General features: G+C 41.9%; 1 protein-coding gene across 1 annotated transcript in view; it reads left to right on the top strand.

Annotated features, from left to right (window-relative positions):
- The first annotated feature begins 1878 nt into the window (after positions 1–1878).
- WDR35 (WD repeat domain 35) overlaps positions 1879–21308 on the top strand; it is a 108916-nt gene continuing 89486 nt past the window's right edge. The window contains exons 1-4 of the mRNA XM_089657343.1: positions 1879–2034; positions 15656–15773; positions 19652–19723; positions 21207–21299. Of these exons, the coding sequence (XP_089513469.1) occupies positions 2011–2034; positions 15656–15773; positions 19652–19723; positions 21207–21299 (307 nt within the window). The 5' untranslated portion in view covers positions 1879–2010. The remainder of the gene's footprint in view (positions 2035–15655; positions 15774–19651; positions 19724–21206; positions 21300–21308) is intronic.

Below are 21308 nucleotides of genomic sequence, written 5' to 3'. Positions count from 1 at the left end.
GTATTGAGCTGCATTGAACAATGCTAAAATAAAAACAATTCTTCTCTATGTGCTGCATCCACAGCATACACATACATTAATGAATTGCGGATCGCTCCCACTTGCTGTGATTTTTTTGTTTACAAATGATTTTATTGTATAAAAGTAGACTGTAAAAGAACAGTACATTTTCAAATGATACTTACAGTAAAAACAAGGCACTTTTGAAAAGTACAATACAGAAAAGTATATTAATGTAAGAAAGAGAAGAAATAGAAAAGGAGTAGATTGCAACTACATGAACTACGTTAATGATAAGATAGGTTAAATGATACATCTCTCAACAGTATATGCCAGTCAACTTTCACTGGGAATGTTGTTAATCATGCAATAAATGTCTATAATCCCTCCATGACTCCCATTTTTTTATGAAATAGGTGCATCTTATCCAGTAGGGTATAATGAATACGTTCCATGAGCATTACAGCATCAATTCTGTGTAAAACGGAGGCCAAGGGTACAGCATTGGACCTCCAATGTAAGGCAATAGACCATAAAGTGGCAATACATATAGTATGTATCAATCTCATAATGGCATCAGAGACCCCCGGGATATGAGCCCCCAATAGACAGATCTGTATAGACAATCGTATCTGAGTACCCGCCAGTGAGGTAGCCACCTCAGATATCTTGCTCCAAACCAAAGATATGGTCGGGCCATCCCAAAATATATGAACCAAAGTACCTGTGAGGCCACAGCCCCCACTTGCTGTGATTTTAAACAGCGGGAGTCTATCAGCAAGTCCTGACCAATGATTCATGTCCGGGACCGGCTGATCAGCTGTGTGCAATCACAGCCCAGAGCTCTGTGCTGACATTCAATACATTGCTCTGTACACAGGGAATGATCTCTATGCTTTGCAGAAATAAGGAGATCTTAGTAAAAGCAGCACATATCACACACATTACACATAGTGTTTATTTATTTTTTATTACAGGTACTTATATGGCACTGTCAATTTAATTAGGCACACATTTAACCCCTTGATCTCCCTAGATGTTAACCCCTTCCCACACAGTGTCATTTGTACAGTGACATGGTATATTATTATCACTCATCACTATATTAGTGTGACTGGTGATGTCAGTGGCAGTCAGTTTCCCCCCCCCCCAGCATCAGTTAGTGTCAGATTGCCTGGCGATCTATCACAGTCCTGTTATAAGTTGCTGATACACCATAGTTTTTAGATGCTACAAAATGTAGACATGCTGTAGTTCCGCCACGCAACACACAGAAACATGAGTCACCTATCATAACGCATAAAAGGTATTTTGTGTTCTGATGCGGCCTGTACCTATACAAGAACACATTAAAAAACGCAGTTCAATGCACATTAAATAAAAATGTAATGCGTTGGTGTGTTTTTCTGTGCATGTGGTGTAAAGATTCTTCAAGGCACATCCAAAATTGTGTGAAATGTTGTCACGCTCACTTTTCTCCTTTGTGGCTCCCTGCATGCGCCTGCGCGCTCCTCCTTGTCAGGTTCTAGCATTGGAAGATATGCAGCCCTTCCCAATACTTCTGCTTTTGTAACGTTTTAAAAAGTTATATAGAAAGAGTAAGAGAACAGAAAAAGTAACTGTAGAACTGGAATGATAACAGACCAGGTGCCACCTGTGACTCGAATTCTACAAACCGCTTGTTACATCAGGTCCACATATATGCAGCCATTTTGTTGGAGGCCCCTACGTGGGAGTGAGTGGTGGTGGTCTCCGGCAATATGGCCGCCGTCCTCCATAGCCAGGCGCGGCGCCGCATACACTTTCCAGTCGTAGTTCGGACTCTAGTGTTTAATGTTTCCAGGAACATCGCTGCCTAGTCTGGTCTTCGCTACATCGGAAGTGACGTTCAGGGGAAGGTCCCTGGTTACCTAGAGACGGGAGGACTCGGCTTCTTAGTTACCCCGGGATAGGACTGTGTATGTGTTGGACATCCAGTGTTGGAGGCCGGGGGGACTGCTGTGTGCAGCAATGTTCATCTACCTCAGCAAGAAGGTGAGTAGTGGGGGGAGGCAGGCTGTATACCAGGGGGATGGGATTGTTTACAGCTGATCTCCAGACATTCACATACAGAGGAGGAAAGATTTACCTGCCAAAGGATATCTATTTCTGCCCATCCAGTTCTACAATTTACACAGCTCTGCCACTCAGCACTGCTAGGACAGGAACTGATTCTTCTCTGCTGCAGGTCAGGAATATGGGGCAGCACAGTGGCTAGATGGTTAGCACTTCCAACTGGTAGCACTAGGGTCATTGGTTCAATTCCCATCCTCAGCATCACCTGCCTGGAGTTTGCATGTTCTCCCTGTGCCTGTGTGGTACTCCAGTCCCCCCCCACACTCCAAAGACATGCTGGTAGTTTAATTGGATCCTGTCTAAACTGGCCCTAATATGTGTATGTATGAATGTAAGTTAGGGACCTTAGATTGTACGCCCCTTGAGGGTTAGGGACTGATGTGAATGTACAATATATATGTAAAGTGCTGCATAGATTGATGGCACTATAAAAGTACCTAAAATAAATAAATAAATGTACAGGTCTTGTTCCTCTCTCAGCCTGTGATTGGACAATGACAGGAAAACCAGCAGACTGATGATCTCATCTCTATCACTCTTCTCTCTCCTTCTATCAGCGTGCTGCTTCACCTTCCACTAGTCTGAGCTCTGCTGTTGTTCTGAGACTGCAAGAAACTGATACTGAGTCCAATTCCAGTACTTGCATTACTGACAAATCTAAAGCAGAACTCCAGACAGAAATATAGAGATAAAAATGAATATGAAAAGAAAACATAAAACCAGCTTTTGCTGTAATATTAAATGTCAGTCCAGAGATTTCCACTTCATGAATTTGTTTTTGCAGCTAGATGGCTTCAGTCTGATGGCCAGTATCATTTCACCACTTCCTCTGAGTCAAGGTCATCCTGGACCCGTCCCTAGCCGGTGACTAAACAGTGAAAGGAGAAGCAGCCCACTGATGAGCTCATCTCTCTGTCACTCTGCTCTCCTCCTATCAGCATGCTTCTTGCTCTGCTTCTCCCTCACCCAGTCTGAGCTCTGCTGTACAGGGACTGCAAGAGACTGATACCAATTAAGTACTTGCAGTGCTTACATTAACCAGTTAGGGACCGCCTACCTCAGATATACTGTGGTAGAGTGGCGTTGCTGTGCCAGATCACGTACATGTATGTGATCTTGCTCTCCCGATAGGGGGCGTGCGCCTGTTGCCCTGGCTGTGCCGTCATTCGCTACAGCACAAGCCGATCAGCAGGCCAATGATTTATGGCTGGGACCTGCTGATTGGCTGAGCGAATGATAGAAGAGATCCCTGTGTAGGTAAACACGGGGCTCTCTACAGACGGCAATGTACTATTTTTTTTTCTTCCTGCAAAGCAGGGAATAAAAAAAGACACCTTTCTCAGTAAAAGCAGCATGCAGTACACATTATTAACCATTTAATTGCCCCTACATGTTAACCCCTTCCCAGCCAGTGTCATTAGTACAGTGACAGAGTATATTATTAGCACTGATCACTGTATTAGTGTCACTGGGGATGTCAGTGTCATTTAGTCAGTTCAAAGTGTCAGTGTCAGATTGCCCACCGCACTATAACAGTCCCGCTATAAGTCTCTGATCACCACCGTTACTGGAATATATAAAAAAAATATATCCAGTATATATACCATCATTTGTAGGTGTTATAGCTTTCACACAAACCAGTAGTATACACTTATTTGGATTTTTTTTTTTACCATACCATGACACGTAGCAGAATACATTTTGGTCTAAATTTATGAAGCAATTTGGTTTCTAAATATTTTTTTATTGGATAGGTTTTATAGCAGAAAGTACAAATTTAGTTTTTTTCACAATTTTTGGTCTTTTTTTTTTTGTTTATAAAATATAAACATAAAAAAACCTACTGGTGATCAAATACCACCAAAAGAAAGCTCTATTTGTGTGAAAAAATTATTATATAAATTTAATTTGGGTACAGTGTTGCATGTCCGCACAATTACAAGTAGCGCAGTGCCAAATAGCAAAAAATTGCCTGGTCATGAAGGAGGTAAACCTGGACCTTAAAGCGGAGCAAATACTGTAGCTGTTGACTTTTAATATTAGGGCACTTACCTGTCTAGGTATCCAGCGGTGTTCTCATTCCAAGCTGATTCTGCTGTTGTGTGCTGGCGCTGCCATCTTGACTAAGGGAAACTGGTAGTGAAGCCTTGCTGCTTCACAGCCGGTTTCCTACTGCACATGTGCAAATTGCAATGTAATTTGTGAATGGGCTGCAGTCTTCTGGGACCTGTTGAGCTTCCCAGAGGGTTGCAGGGGGGCCGAACGTCTGGCTCAGTTCGCTGCTGCTTTTGACAGGTGTCAAATGTCACAGTGGAGGGGAAGACACGGAAGATAAACAGAGCTTCCACTTTTGGGTGCAACTCCGCCTTAAGTGGTTAAAAACAAATTTGAAGCAGATCTCTAGTCAAAAATCTCAAGATAAAAAAGGAATACCCCAGTAATAGCTCCAGAGAGTTCCTAGCAGTAATTCAATTCAGTCTGATGGCCAGTATCAATTAACCCACTTCCTCTGAGCTCAGGTCATCCTGGACGCATCCCCAGCCTGTGACTGGATGGTGAAAAGAGAAGTAGCACAGTGATGAGCTCATCTCTCTGTCACTATGCTCTTTCCTCCTATCAGCAACTTCATGTCATCAAATGAACTGATTGGCCCCTTGTTCATCTCTTTCCTCTAAGCTCTGTTGTATGGGGACTGCAAGGAGCTGATACTGGGTTACAGTCGGGTACTTACCCTACTTGTATCCAACATTTAATGACGTATTCATGGTTGCAGAGCTGCATTCATTTGTGTTTTTTATCTATCTGCCTGGAGTTCGGCTTTAACAAGAAACATTTTAACCCTTTAATAGCTTTTTTTTTTTTATATGGCATGTTCATGTTCCCTATCCATGCCTGTGATGGGCTTCTTCTTGTTCTAGCCTATGAGGCAGTAATGAAAAATTCCCGAGGATCTCTTTTTGTCTGCCTTATCAGCCATAAGCAGAACATCAGTTGAAAGATCCAACTGTCCAGTGCAGCAATATGTCGGTCCATGTGGTCTGCCAGTATGATCGTTCACGCTCCATACACATCGAGACCATTGCTCTGGACTGTCACATGCATGCAGATCTTATTGTCCCCGTCTGTATAGCAAGCTTAAAGGCATAGTCCACGTTTCATGTTACACACATATTTGTGGTGTAATCTTATATAAAGAAAGTATATTTTGTAGACAGGAATTTTGAGGCACAATTTACAGCAATCATAATATCAAAATACTAATTTTATTACATCAGTCAATAAAACACAAGTTTAAATTGCCCCCACTTGTCAAAACCCATATGTGCTTGTATTGCAATATAAGAAACAGTTCCTGGTGGAAGGAAACCACCACTATTCCATTCTCTGTGTAACATTAGCTGGAGGTTTTATAGCTTAGCTCAGTGATGATACCCCACTTCTTCAGGAGAAGATAATGGGGGTATAAAAGATGTATATCCTCCTTTTTTAACTAATGAAACCACCAAGCTACTCATTTACTCCCTTACTATCTCTCGCCTTGACTATTGCAATTCCCTGCTCATAGGCCTACCTATCCCTAGGTTATCCTCTCTTCTTCCAGACTCATCTACCTTACCAACTGCTCAGTGTCTACCACCCCTCTCTGCCAATCCCTCCACTGGCTTCTGATTGCCCAGCTAATTAAATTCAAAATACTAACTAGTGGTACACCGAAATGAAAATTCTGGTGCCGAAACGACACAGAAAATTCAGAATGCATGTGGCCGAAAACCAAACCGAAACCGAAATGTCTGCGTATGTGGGGGCGGGGAGGCTCTAATTTTTATTTTGTATTTTTTTCTACTTTCATGTATATTTAAATTTTTTTTTAACTTATGATTTTATTGCTATCGCATAGGGGACCAATAGTCCCCTATGTGATAGCAAATGAGTGACAGGCCATCTTTATAGGGGGGGGGGGTAGGGGGGGCAGTGTGTGTAAGGAGGGGGCAGGAGAGGAGCAGTGTATACAGTGAGGTAGCTGTGTATACAGAGAGGTTCCCTCACTGGCTGTCACTGTGGGGTTTATTTACTAAACCTGGTTGACTCAGAATCTTGTCCACTTCTGCATAAAAACCAATCAGCTTCCAGGTTTTATTGCTGAAGCTTAACTGAACATGCTGAGGTTAGAAGCTGATTGGCTACCATGCACAGGTGCCCAAGATTCTGAGTCAACCAGGTTTAGTAAATAAACCCCTATGTGTCAGTGCTGGTTTTTAAATGCAATTGCCGGCTTTTTTTTTCCTTCACCATAACTCAGAGAGTGAATGAAACTATGTTTCTTTTAACTTGGTAAAGAAACTAAAAATAAACTTTGTTTCCTTTAGCTCAGGCAAAGTGACAGCTGATTCTCTGAGCTATAGTGAATAAAAAAAAAAAACCTGGCAATTGCATTTAAAAACCGGCACTAACATATAGTGACAGCCAGTCACTGTATACACTGCTCCTCTCCTCCGCCCCCCTAACATCTGCAGTACACACAGTCCCCTGTATCGACACCTGTATCGTCTAAATTTTTCCTATCAGAAAAATGCTGATAGAGCTAACAACAACATATCCTAGATTGTAAGCTCCAAGGAGCAGGGCCCTCCTATCCCTCTTGTATTGAGCTGTATTGTCTCCCGTTATATCCTGTAAAGTGCTGAGCAAACTGTTGGCGCTATATAAATGCTCTATAATAATAATAATAATAATAATAATACAAAGCCATCCACAACTCTGCCTCGAATTACATCACCAATCTTGCTCCAAATATCACACAAACTGTCCTCTCCGCTCCTCTGAGGACCTCCTGCTCTCAAGCTTTCTTGTCTCCTCCTCCCATCATCTCCAGGTCTTTTACAGAGCCTCTCCCATCCTCTGGAACTCTCTACCTCAGTCTGTCCTGGTATCTCCTACTCTTGCTGCCTTTAGGTGATCTCTGAAAATCCATCTCTTCAGGGAAGCCTATCATGCCTCCAACTAACTGAACTTTTATCACTTCCATCAGCTCATCCCCTACAGTTATAACCTTTTGTATCACTTGCCACACCCTATTTTATGAGCAGGACCCTCCTAACTCTCTTGTATTACAATGCAGGATGGATCCATGCTTTCATGTTGTTTATGCCAAATTCTGACCCTACCATCTGAATGTCACAATAACCAGTCTGCCCATTCTCCTCTGACATCAACAAGGCATTTTCATCCACACAACTGACACTCACTGGATATTTTCTCTTTTTTGGACCATTCTCTGTAAACCCTAGGGATGGTTGTGCGTGAAAATTCCAGTAGATCATCAGTTTTTGAAATACCTAGAACAGCCCGTCTGGCACCAACAACCAAGTGTAGTATGCCTATAGACCAAATACATTAAATATATAGTAGCTGCACTGGGCTGAAGCTCATATCCATCAAAATCTACATGACATAACAGGGGCACAAATTACCTCCTAAAGAAACCCACTAACCTTCACTATACCAGGGACCAAAACAGTTATGTATCCCTAAAGTGGAGTTCCAGTCATTTTTGCATTTATTAAAACCTTTAGCTGCTGATTTTAATAAACACACACTCACCTGTCCCAGGGTCCAGCAATGTGCTAACCCCCGCCATCCTTTCTCTTCCTCTCCTCTCCCCAGCGCCGGCATCTCAACTGTGGGCACCAAGCTGGGACAGCTTGTGGCTTCACAGCCAGGTGCCCACTGCGCATGCGTAAATCGCGCTGCGCATCCTGATTGGCCCGGCAGTCTTCTGGGACCTGTGAAGTCGCGACGAACTGAGTTGAAACTGGCAGCGGGTACCTGTCAAAACCAGGTATCCACTCCCCCCAAAAAGTGCCAAATATGGTAGTGGAGGGAGGGAGGAGGTAAACAAGTGGAGCTTCCACTTTTGGGTGGAACTCCGCTTTAAGCACAATAAAATAAACATTTCCGAGTAAACTATTTGTTAAAATTTTTAACCCATCACTTACAGTGTACAACTTTCAATGCTGTTGACTGCTTTCTCTGAACGTCCGGTCTTCACAGGAAGGAGTTAACAATAGACAGTGCAGTCTCCAGCCTGTCTGTTAGCTTAGAGAAGGGAGGAGGAGGGAGGAGCATGGCCATCTTAGGCCGCTATGGGCTGTGTGTTTCTATTGATGCATATAGTGTAGGGAGACACAACTCTGCTACCTTCATGCAAGGGTGCCTCCAGTGGACACTGCAAAAGAAGGGAGCCACCCTGAAACAGGAAACCTGGGGCAGTGATCATGGTACCAACATATATATTATCATAGGCAAGGACTAAAAGATAAAGTGCCTCGTTCACACCAGAAGCAGCCTATGCTTCCCCTCTGAAAAGGATTCACAGTGGATTACTTTTCAGAGTTCTGTTGACTGGTGGCAGGGAGGCAATATGTTGCCTCCTCAAAGCCTGTTTTCACCATGAAAAGCCAGCACCACCATGCTGCAGCCATATGCATTGTACACAGTTGTGGTGCTGCCCCTTTCCCTTGCATTGGTGTTTGGCAATGGTAGTGCCTGCTGAATGCGAAATGGGTTAGAATTGTTGCTGCAGCTACGAAGCAAAGCATCACAGCTGCATCATGAGTATCACTCCTTCCAACTGCCATTGTGACTTATTATGGACAATTGGAGGGGGGTGATTGTGGTAAAACCATGGCTCAATCACTTATTTTTAGGCCCCCAACCCAACTGCATGTGTGAACATAGCCTATCTCTACCCCTCAACTCAACGGACAACAGTAGACTGAAGCTTTACATTTAGAGATGAACAGGTGGCATCTTCATTGATATTGATATTTTTGTTAGTTCTACAGACCCCTGACTTTGATTCCTTACTTCTGCTGCAGTTTTATGATGTGTACTTATGGCATTGATGGTTGATCAAAGTTTAAATTTAACTTGCCATACCCAGACCTAATCACTACCAGACCTGTTGAATCAAAAAATCACTTAAAAGAAGCTGTCTGACTAAGTGAAGCACGTTAAAGATCTCAAAAAGTGAAATATGCCGCGATCTAAAGAAATTCAAGAGCAGATGAGAAACAAATTAATTGATGTGTACCAGTCTAGAAAGGGCTACAAAGCCATTTTAGGGCTTTGGGACTCCAGCAAACCACAGTGAGAGCCATTATCTACAAATGGAGAAAACTTGGAACAGTGGTGAACCTTTCCATCAGTAGCCATCCTACTAAAATTACTCCAAGAGCACAACGATGACTTATCCAGGTCATAAAAGAACCAAGAACAACATCTAAAGAACTGCAGACCTCACTTGCCTCTGTTAAGGTCAGCGTTCATGATTCAACAATACGAAAGAGACTGGGCAAAATGGCATCCATGGTTAGAGTTCCAAGGCTGCTTACCAAAATTAACACAAAGGCTCATTTCACATTTCCCAAAAGACATCTTGATTATACCCAAGATTTTTGGGCAAATATTCTGTGGACTGATGAGACAAAAGTTGAACTTTTTGGAAGGTGTGTCCCCCGTTACTTCCGGCATAAAACTAACACAGCATTTCAAAAAAGAACATCATACCAACATTCAAACATGGTGGTGGTAGTGTGAAGGTCTGGGACTGCTTTGCAGATTCAGGACCTGGATAACTTGCCATACTTGATGGAAACATGAATTCTGTGCTCTGCCAGAAAAGCCTGAAGGAGAATGTCTGGCCATTAGTTTTTGACCTCAAGTGCACTTGGGTTATGCAGCAGGACAGTGATTCGAAACACACCATCAAGTTCACCTCTGAATTGCTCCAAAAGTCAAAATTTAGGTTCTGGAGTGGCCTACTCAAAGCCTGGACTTAAATCTGACTGAGATGCTGTGGCATGAACTTAAACAGGCTGTTCATGCTTGAAAATCGGAGACACCCAGGTGGCCAGCGGACAGCGAGGTGTTAGACTCCTTGGCATCTGGCCAGGGAGATGTGCGAACCGCACCGCAGGGGGCAGATCTCTGGCGTCCTTTGATGTAGGCTTGTGCTGGACGTAGGGACCTGTAAGGGGAAGGGAGGGGGGAGGATGAAGGAGAGCAAGGGGGGAGCCATGACAGAAGGGGGAAGGATGAAGGAGAGTGAGGGGGAGACCATGACAGCCCCCCCCCTTTTATTTTACAAGTGCCGGCAAGGGGACCTCAGCGGGTCTCCTTGGAGGCACTTGTGGGGGGTTATCGCTCTCTATCATCCTCTTCCGCATTCTGATCCCTCCACCGCTGCCGCCAGTATGTGACGAGAGTGTAGGCAGGACAGAACACGCAAAGAAGATGGTAAACACACAAAGCTTTATTAATCTATGACAAGCACTCAATTTGGGGTCTGAGGGTAGCATCCAGGTACCCAAAGAAGGGAACGAGAGGGGGAGGGGCCAAAGTAATTGTAATCCGGCCCCAGGTAGGGCAAGTTTGAGTTTCTGGCAAGCATTAATCCAGGCAGGGTAATGTAGGGGGGTTCACGGATAGTCCAGGCAGGGAAAAGTAGGGGGATTCACGGACAGGCCAGGCAGGGCAGAGAGGGGTATGGACACTCACAATTCTGGCAGGGATCACCTCTGGCACACACAGCCGACAGCAGGCAACGATGCTCCTCGGTACACAGCGGATATTCCAGCAGAGTATTTCTAGGCACACAGCGGGTAATCCAACAGGGTATTTCTAGGCACACAGCGGGTAATGCAGCAGAGTACTTCTGGGCACACAGCCAATAATGCAGCGGAGTATTTCTGGGCAGTTACAGTTAGGTCCATATATATTTGGACACGCTCAATTTTCATGATTTTGGCTCTGTATGCCACCAGAATAAATTAAAACAAAATACTCCAAATGAATTTGAAGGGCAGACTTTCAGCTTTAATTCAAGGGGTTGAACATAAATATCAAGTACAAATTTTAAGAACTGCAGCCATTTTTATACACAGTATCTCCATTTTTAGGGGCTCAGATGTAATTGGACAAATGAATATAATCATAAATAAAATGTTACTTTTTCATATTTTGTTGAGAATCCTTTACTGGCAATGACTGCCTGAAGTCTGGAACCCATGTATATTACCAAAGACTGGGTTTCCTCCTTTCTCATGCTTTGCCAGGCTCTAACTGCTGTCTTCAGTTGTTCTTTGTTTGTGGGTCTTTCTGCCTTTTGTTTTGCCTTCAGCAAGTGAAATGCATGCTCAATGGGGTTGAGATCAGGTGATTGACTCGGCCATTGCAGAATATTGCACTTCTTTTCCTTGAAAAGCTCCTGGGTTGCTTTTGCAGTGTGTTTTGGATCATTTTCCATCTATACTGTGAAGCGCCGTCCAATCAACTTTGCTGCATTTGGCTGAATCTGGGCTGTCAGTATATCTCTAAACATTGCAGAATTCATCTGGCTGCTTCTGTCTTCTGTCACATCATCAATAAACACCAATGACCCAGTGCCACTGGAAGCCATGCATGCCCATGCCATCACACTGCATCCACTACTTTTTTTCAAATGATATTGTGTGCTTTGGATCATGAGCTGTTTCAAGTCTTTTCCACACTTTTTCCTCCCATCATTCTGGTACAGATTAATCTTAGTTTCATCTGTCCAAAGAATGCTTTTCCAGAACTGATCTGGCTTTTTTAGATTTTTTTTGGCAAAGTCTAATCTGGCTTTTCTATTCTTCAGGCTTATAAATGGTTTGCATCTTGTGAATCCTTTGTATTTGCTCTCGTGAAGTCTTCTCTTGACTGTAGACTTTGACAATGATATGCCCACCTCCTGGAGAGTGTCCTTCACTTGTGTGGATGTTGTGAATGGGTTTTTCTTTACCATAGAGAGGATCCTACGATCATCCACCACTGTTGTCTTCCGTGGACGTCCATGCCTTTTTATGTTGCTTAGCTCACCCATGTGTTCTTCTTTCCTCAGGATGTACTAAACTGTTGATTTCGCCACTGTGATAGACAATCAGAGACTATCACAGCGATCATGTGACTCGGAATCGGGAGTCCGGGGTCCCGATAGTTTGAACGGGACCCGGGGCGCTCAGTGACACCGCAGTCTTTGTTCTGGGAGTGCACTGTGCGGCGCGCTCCTAGCACAAAGACGGGTACGCAAATATGCTGCCCCATGGAAAAAAGCCCAGCTCTGTGAGGCTGCATATTTGTGTTACGTCGCCATCAAGGGGTTAAAGACATGGATGAGCAAGTTTGGGGTGAAGGAACTCGACTGGCCTGCACAAAGTCCTGACCTCAATCCGATAAACACCTTTGAGATGAATTAGAGCGGAGACTGCAAGCCAGGCCTTCTCATCCGACATCAGTGCCTGACCTCACAAATGTACTTCTGGAAGAATGGTCAAACATTCCCATAGACACACTCCTAAACCTTGTGGACAGCCTTCCCAAAAGAGTTGAGGCTGTTATAGCTGCAAAGGGCGGGCCAACTCAATATTGAACCCTACGGGCTAAGACTGGGATGCCATTAAAGTTCATGTGCATTGGCAAGTGTCCCAATACTTTTGGCAATATAGTGTGTGTGTATATGTATATTAGGGGCATCTGGTATTTTCTTTTTTTTGCCTCTAAATGCCCCTCTATGTTAGGCTATGTGTCCATGCACACATAGGTGTTTAGAGTGTGAATAAAACTGCACTACCAGCACGTCCAGGAGCAGCTGCGTTTTAGCAGAAAAACAAATGTGTGTAAACATGTTTAAATTTGCATTGTGAACATTAAATAACAATCATACCATACTCAACTTCTCTGTGCAGGGGTTTTGCACAGAGCAGCCCTGAACCTCCCCTTCTCAGTTCCCCCGCTGGCTCTCCCCCCTGATGAGTGTATCCAGAGAAAGCCACTTGCTATGAGGGCACACATGTGTGCTCGCTCCTGAGCCCCACTCTGTGTGTCCATAGACACACAGAACATCACACAGCCTTGCCCCTCCCCCCACTCCTTCTTCACTGGCTGTGATTGACAGCAGCAGGAGTCAGTGGCACTGTCTCTGAGCCAGTGAGGAGGGAGAGAGACACTGGTCTTGTGCACATCACATGGGGCTCAGGTAAGTATTGAAGGGACTGGGGGAGCTGCACACAAAAGGCTTTTTACCTTCACGCTTAGAATACGTAAAGGTAAAAAACTTTCAGCCTTTAGAACCACTTTAATTTTTTTCAGTGGCCAGAATTCTGACCAATGAAATGAATTAACGGACAATCACGTGATGTGCCTAAACGCGTTTACATGCGTCGTGTTTTTACTGCCATAATGCGGCTGGCAAGAGGAAAGGTGCTTAGGAGAGGTCAATGTGCATGAGGCCTTAGTCTCATCATTGATAATTGATACGTATCATACATGAATTGTTATACTTTTTATCTTTTGAACCTAAAGTGACACTAAACTGTGGTAAAAAAAAAATAAATTCAAGTATGTATTCTTAATTTAAAAAAGTCCCTTCTAGTGCTCTCAGCCGTCTCCAAATCTTCACATTCCTTTTCTTTTCTGTTATGACAAGGGTGTGGAAATTTTTGAAAAAAATACTTGTCCAAGGGACTAAATTGGTGCCCCAATCTACTTGTCCCTCATGAAAATCTACTTGTCCAGATAATTTGTTTTTTTTTTTAACCAAAACTGTATTTAAATCGGAGGTGATATTAGCAATGTTTTAAAAAACAAAAGGGGTTTTATGGTGACTTAAATGTTTACTATTTGTAACATTGCGATGTTTATCTCCTCCTCCCCTCCCTGCTTGTCTCCAGCACCGCACCTGGGGACTAGCAGGGAGCAGAGAGACCTTGCAGTGTAATGAGCACTGATTGGATGCTTGTCAGGAAAGGGGAGGTTCAGGCTTATCCTTTATCCCTTTCGCTTCCAGAGCTGTTTTTGCGTTATTTGCACAGGATTAAAAAAATAACATTTTAGGCCTGAAGATTACATAAAACCCCCAAACATTATATATTTTTTTTAAATCAGAGACCCCTGAGAATAAAATAGTGGTAAATCCAATTTTCTATGTTGCATGACATTACCTCAAAATTTTAGTAAAAAATACAAGTTAATTAATTATAGGGCACAAAAAAAGCAATAAATTACGCTATTTTTGTAAAATATAAAAGATGAAGTTGCATCGAGTAAATAGATATCCAACTTGTCAAACCTGAAATCTGCGTGCACTCATGAAATGGCGACGAACTTCAGTACCCTATATTTTCTATAGGTGATGCTTTTAAAGCCCCTTCTATGTCATCAGTTTATCATTACGGAGGAGGTCTGGTGCTAGAATTATTGCTCTCATTCGAGATGTAACGTGTATCGCAATTGACGTTTTCATACGTAAGCGCCCCAGCGTCTGCTTTTAAATTTGTACGTGCGTATATGTGTGTGTGTGGGCTCCATTTTTTTTTTTGGGGGGGATGTTATTTGCTTGGATGTAACTTTCATTTTTTACAATTTGAACTTTTTTTTTTTAATTTTTACTTAATTTTTTTTTTCATCACATAATGTCCCCTATGTGATGATTTTTTGGTGACAGATTCTCTTTATTGAGACATCCAGGGTCTAAAAGGCCCTGCATGTCTCCCCTGTGCTCCACTGAATGTAATGCAGTGCACATGGCACCGCATTCTTTCCTGGCCTCAATTGCCGGGAATCTGTGAATGGGGACCTGGAAGTGACGTCAAACATCACTTCTGGGCTAGGACAAGAAGGGGAGGGGAGTGGACGTGTTGGCTCTATTCCCTCCCCTCTAGCCGCTGGTGGTGAGCCGGTACCAGGTCCGTGGATTGACAAGCGGAGCCCGGGAGACAGTGGGTGGGGGCAGGCGGAGAGGCTGGCAGTGTGTGGAAGCATTCGGGTGTCAGTGCTGCTGCCCGAATGCTTCCACCTGACAGCTGAACAGGTGGCAAGCAGGGCTAAAGGTAGAAAAAAACTACCTGTCCGGCGCCTGGAACTACATGTCCCGGGCGTCGGGCAATAGGAATTGCACATCCCTGTATGATCTGACTTGCTAGAGGGTGGCTACGTTTGTTCTTCATGGTCCCACTGTATGTGAGAATGTAGTCATCCTGTCTTGCTTGCTCTCAAGATGGACTACGGAATTTGTAGTGTACACAAAACCGTGCACATGACTACAACTAACGTACACTGTTGGTTCCAAACAGAAGCGAAGGGGAAAAGGAGAGGTTTGGGAACCCATGGAAGGCTACAATAAAGAAGAAAACTATTTTGCAGGACCATCAAGTAATAAACGTGTGTGGATTATTTTTAAGGACTAAGGATATTTTTTAGTGTCACTTTAAGGTTATACTGTATGTAATTACAAATCTGTAATGTGTGGTAAGCTTTGTTCATACAAAAAGATTATTATAAATAAAAATATTCAAGTTATAATCAAGATATCTGTTAGAAATATTCTGTTTGTAACGAGAGTCCCACTTTGTTTGATTTAATTCTCATGGCTATCTCATGAAGAATGATGGTAAGCCCTTTAATTGGGCATTTTCATAAATTGTATGCATGTATTCACACATTGTAACTCGCCCTCTTTCAGATTGCCATTCCCAATAACATCCAGCTAAAATGCATATCCTGGAACAAAGACAAAGGTTATATAGCATGTGGAGGAGAATCTGGATTGCTGAAAGTTCTAAAACTGGAAATGCAATCAGGTAAATAAACGGCGTCTTTTCTGACTATCACTAAGGAATCCTTTCAGTTTAGCTCTGGAACAGATGGAGTTTACTTAGTATCATTCCCCAGGAAGCAGATACTAGCCTGGAGAGGTATGTTGATGTAAGTGAACTGGGATGATCCTACAAGGCAGAGCAGTTTATTCGGGGATGTGCCTGGAGAGTGTTCACTGGCTGTAGGCACAGATGATTATCACTCGGGAAAGGACGGAAAAACAGGAGCAAAGACTTTCTTTTTGAGGCTAACACTTGTGGAAGGTCAATATTTTTTCAGATCTGTTCAGAGATTCTGTACATTCTGTTCTGCCAGGTAGTTCTGTCCAGGCTCCTCCGGAGCAGAAGGTGTTGACAGATCTTGTAAGACATTTAATTTATCACCCTCTGGAATATCCGTCTATTTTACTGTGTCCGGTCCAGTGTAAAGACAAGCAAATCTACAGCATAAAACGGCTTTTAATGTATATGTATTCTTTCATAATAGTAATAATTTTTGATTCAGCTAGTGTGGATACCTGAAAATGCCAGATGAAAGTTAAAGGGTAACTCCACTTTCCTAGGAATCAAAATAGCGAATAAAAAAACAATTGTAGCATATATAATTGCTAATCATGTCATATTGTAATTGAATGATATTAAAAATGACCTTTCCTTTTCAATCTGCAGTGCTGTAATTTTCTGTAAAATGCAATGCAGTACACAGAAGGTGTACAGAATTTTTTGCTTGTGTGATTGGCTCATTGATTTTCCCTCAAGTCTGCACTAAGTGAGATTTTCGGCATCCCCTGCAAAAAAAAAATGTAATTTTGGTGTGATACGCCCAAAGGGAAATGATTGATAAGATTAAAATCACTCCCGTTCAAATTCACATTGCACATGGACACAAAGAAACAAACAGCTATTTCCTCAGAATAATAAAAGGTAGGAATATGTAATAAAGTGTGTTAAAAAATCCTTGCAATGTACATACATCACCCAGAGAGGATTTTTTTTTTCAACAAAAGTGGAGTTACTCTTTAAAATCGGGCTTACAGTGAGCCTAAAGAGCCTAGGTCAGGTTTAATGGTGGAGTAGTGTCATGGCATCTGCATAACTGTGGATTCTGAAAAGTATAGTCACCCTCCTTATGCTATGCAGCCAGCAGTGGTGTGTCACAGGTATGGGTGTGTTGCTTGTTAACCCTTTGACAAGTAAATTAATTATTTTGTAATCAAATTGTTGCAAATTTAGAAGTCAATGCTGAAAACTATAGATGGGAATATTACAATGTCAACATGGTGCGCAGTGGTAGACTGTTTTTTCTGGTAATGTGTACATTGGCTTTCAGACAATGATGGTATACCACACTCACTCTCGCTGTAACCCTCGCACTAACCTTATTGTAACCCTAACACTCACTGACCCTTACTCTTCTTCTAATACGAATACCCTAACACTGCCTATAACTCCCACACTGACCTGTAGCCCTCACGTTATCCTTGCCACTAACACTGTTCAACAAATTTTTATTTTTTGCCAGCTTTGGAAACAAAAGGATCCATTTCTTAATGAATTTCACATTCTGAGTTCAAGTATAACAATGAAATTTGTCAATTGGCTCTAGTTTTTCTGTAAACGGAAAGTTTTCTACTATAGGCGTAATGACTACATAATGCACAATAATTATATAGATAGATGTCTTTCCACAAATATAAAGCAAGTGATATTGACTACATAACAAAGCCTAAATGGCATAATATATTGCATAGGATTACCAAGAAAAATTATAGCCATAAGCTAAGTTGAATCATTTTAATACTTAGGATTCTCACTAGTTTTGTCTTCAGTTTGTGTCGGTTTTGCTTCTCTTGGCTTTTCTCTTGTATTCGAGGAAAGGGCTATCTCTTACAACTGCACGTGACTACACGCTTCAGGTTCTTCCTCACTTGACTCAACCACGAAGGATTCTGGTGCTTTAGGAATTGGTAGCCCCTCTCCATGAGGAACTGGACGTATTGCCGATAGAATATTTGGATAGTGCACAGATAACTTTTTCTTCTTATTTAGCCCTTTTACAATTGGAGGCACCATACAAAAGTAACAATTACTAACATGATCTGTTGGCTCTCTCCAAATCATTGGCACAGCGAAAGGCATAGATGCCTTTTTTCCATTCAACCATTGCTCCAGTGCCGTCCCACAAGAATTGCAGCATATATGTGGTGCCCAGCTCTTGTCCTGGTCTCCTATCTTGCAGCCAAAATACAAGTTGTAGGCTTTCTTAATCATTCCTGTTATCCTCCTTTTTTGTGAAATAAAAGTTATTTCACCGCAGATATAGCAGAAATTATCTGCTTTATTCACACAAGTTCGAGGCATTACTGAGTAGCCTATATAAGCATAAAACGAAATGTAAAGACGCTGTCGAACTACAATCAGCTACAGATACTGCAGCTTTTATGCAGTGAAGTGATGCAATTAAAGGCTAATATTGCATCATCTCAGTATACATGCAATTTTCTATTGGTCACCAGTATCAATTGCGCAATATGCAGCTGAAGTTGCATCATAATTTTGAATGGCTTACGTCATTAGATGGGTGAATATATCATGGAAACTAGAGCCAATCAACATTTTTTAGGGTCATTTTCGTTTTCAGCACCCCAAAATTATGTAAGATTAGCTAATTTTATGCCCAAAACTTTTTACCTGTTGAACAGTGTAATCATTCTTATAACCTCTCAGGAACCCTCCCTGTAAACTTCACACCTACAATATCCCTTATATTAACCCTTGCACTAACTGAAATTAACCCTCTCTGTATCTCCCACACTAGCTCACACTTACTCTCCCTATAACCCTCCCTGTTACTTCCACACTAACTGTTTCTGTAATTCTAACACTAGCTCTCACTTCTATTATACTTTGATCCTCTGTGCCAAAAGCCATCCCATTGAAGTCCTAGCTCTGGAATCTACTGGTTTGAAAAATTGTACTTGTCTGAATATATATGTAATACAGAAATGCAGCGCTAAAGAACTTCTAAAGTGAGAAATAGGTGCAAGCGCTAAAAAGCACTAAAAGTGGTATATTATGGAGTGGTATCGTCTAAATATGACGTATCGGTATGGTGTACACATACGTAAAGTGAAAAATGAAATAAAGTGACTTTAGTGATTCATAAATAACATGATAAAGTCGAAATGAAGAGATGATAACTATTGGTGAATTCTGTGACTGAGATGTGTGCTGCTGACTTCCTGCACATGGTGAGCAGAGCTCGGGGAAAGCCAGGTACACATAGCCAGGAGAAGTGGAGTCCTGCAATATACCCACTGTGTTCCCATCCCATTGATCAACGATATCGGACGTGATGTCCCTGGAGTCTGTGTGTGAGGTCTGCTGATCACCTTGTATGCTGACGTGTGCCAGATGATTCTTAACATCCACATCCAGATGACCATGACGGGATAATTATACACAAATGCGCTTTTATATTACGCTTCTGGTTAGTGCAATAGTATATATCAGCTTCCAGTCACTCAGTCACGGAATTCACCAATATTTATCATCTCTTCATTTGGACTTTATCATGTTATTTATGAATCACTAAAGTCACTTTATTTCATTTTTCACTTTACGTATGTGTACACCATACCGATACGTCATATTTAGATGTTACCACTGCATAATATATCACTGTTAGCGCTTTTTAGCGCTTGCACCTATTTCTCACTTTATAAGTTCTTTAGAACTGCAATTCTGTATTACATGTTTATTTAGAGGGTCAGAGGTTTCACCTTGATGCAAACGGCTTGTTACCTAGCACTCGTAGTTTTACTTTTGTTATCATATTGTCTGAGTATATGTTTTTTTTCCAGATGATGCAAAGTTAAAAGGCCTTGCTGCTCCCAGTAATCTTTCCATGAATCAGACTCTGGAGGGACACAGTGGTAAGATCTAAATAACAAAACATATATGCGTCAAGTCACAAAAGCATAATGCATGTAAGCTCAATTCAGAAAGCACCAGGATAAGGAAACCTTATTTCAAATAAATGACAGCTATTTTCAGTTCATTCGAAAAAATGTGAAAATTGCAGTCACATAGCTAAATTAGAGTGCCTTATCCTTGTGTTAAAGCTGCACTGAAGCAAAAGAATAAAGAACTGTGACAGGCAGGCTTTCTGTTGCTGAAGAGTCATGTAATGTTTTCTGCAATAAAAGAAACTTACCTGCCTGTTCATTCTTAGTTTGAGAATGTACATTGAACTTTGCATGACAATGTAAGTATGCATATCTCATACCTGAGCAATCTCTGTGGAAGGTGACAGCTAGCGATCACTGTAGTAGCGGTGACCACTACAGGGATTGTTGTCTGCCACCATCTGAGGTATCACTCAGATATGAAATACGCATACTTGCATTGGTCCAAGCTGGACCAATGTACTGTAATTATGCATTAAAGTGGTTCTAAAGGCTCAAAGTTCTGTGTGCAGCATACCCCCCAGCCCCACCCCTAATACTTACCTAATCCCCTTGATCCAGCTATGTACACTGGAGTCTCGGCTATCCAGAGACTCCCACTGCTGTCAATCACAGCCAGTGAACCAATGAGAAGAGAGAGGGGGCGGGACCGAGCTGCAGCTCCATGTATGAATGGATGCACGGAGCAGCGGGTGCCCCCATAGCAAGCTGCAGGAGGGGACAGAAGAGCCTGTGGAGGACCCAAGAAGAGGAGGATTGGGGCTGCTCTGTGGAAAACCACTGCACACAGCAGGTAAGTATAGACATGTTTGTTATTTTTTCTTAAAAAATAAAAAAAAATAAACCTTTAGAATTACGTTAAAAATCATACTTAAAACTAACTTTAATTATGGAGCATTATTTAATAATTTTAACACTATTTATTTGTTTTCTTTTTACTCGACTCAAATTACCATGTGCATGTATGTCTGTGCATGTATGTATGTATGTATGTATGTGTGTGTATGTATGTATATATATATATATATATATATATGCGTTCCTCCAGGTATTTTAGTTTCCTCCTATACTCCGAAGACATGCTCGTAGGTTAATTGGCTCCTCACTACTTTGGTCCTAGTATGTGTGTGTATGTGAGTTAGGAACCTTAGACTGTAAGCTCTTTGAGGGCAGTGACTGATGTGAATGCATAATATATAAAGTGCTACATATATTGACAGGGCTAAATAAATAAATATAGCTGGAAACTATGTCAGGGAAATCTTCTCCTGGAGTTTTCTTGTGGTATAAAACCTGTGGTTGATACAGACTACAATATGTCCTGTGTAATTGAATATATTTGAATAGATTTTGACAAGGTTTGAAGAGCTTGGTATATGTTGTCATACCATTATTGAATACATTATGATCTGATATTTTGTATTCTAAACTCTCTCCATTTTTGCTGCAGGGTCTGTACAAGTGGTTACATGGAATGAACATTTTCAGAAATTAACTACCAGTGATCAGAATGGACTCATTATTGTATGGATGTTGTATAAAGGTAAAAACT

The sequence above is a fragment of the Staurois parvus genome, unplaced genomic scaffold (genome assembly GCF_062004578.1).
Source record: "Staurois parvus isolate SC_StPar_1 unplaced genomic scaffold, SC_StPar_1.0 ptg000985l, whole genome shotgun sequence".
NCBI classification, from domain to species: domain Eukaryota; kingdom Metazoa; phylum Chordata; class Amphibia; order Anura; family Ranidae; genus Staurois; species Staurois parvus.
This window is presented reverse-complemented; position numbering and strand designations above follow the sequence as displayed.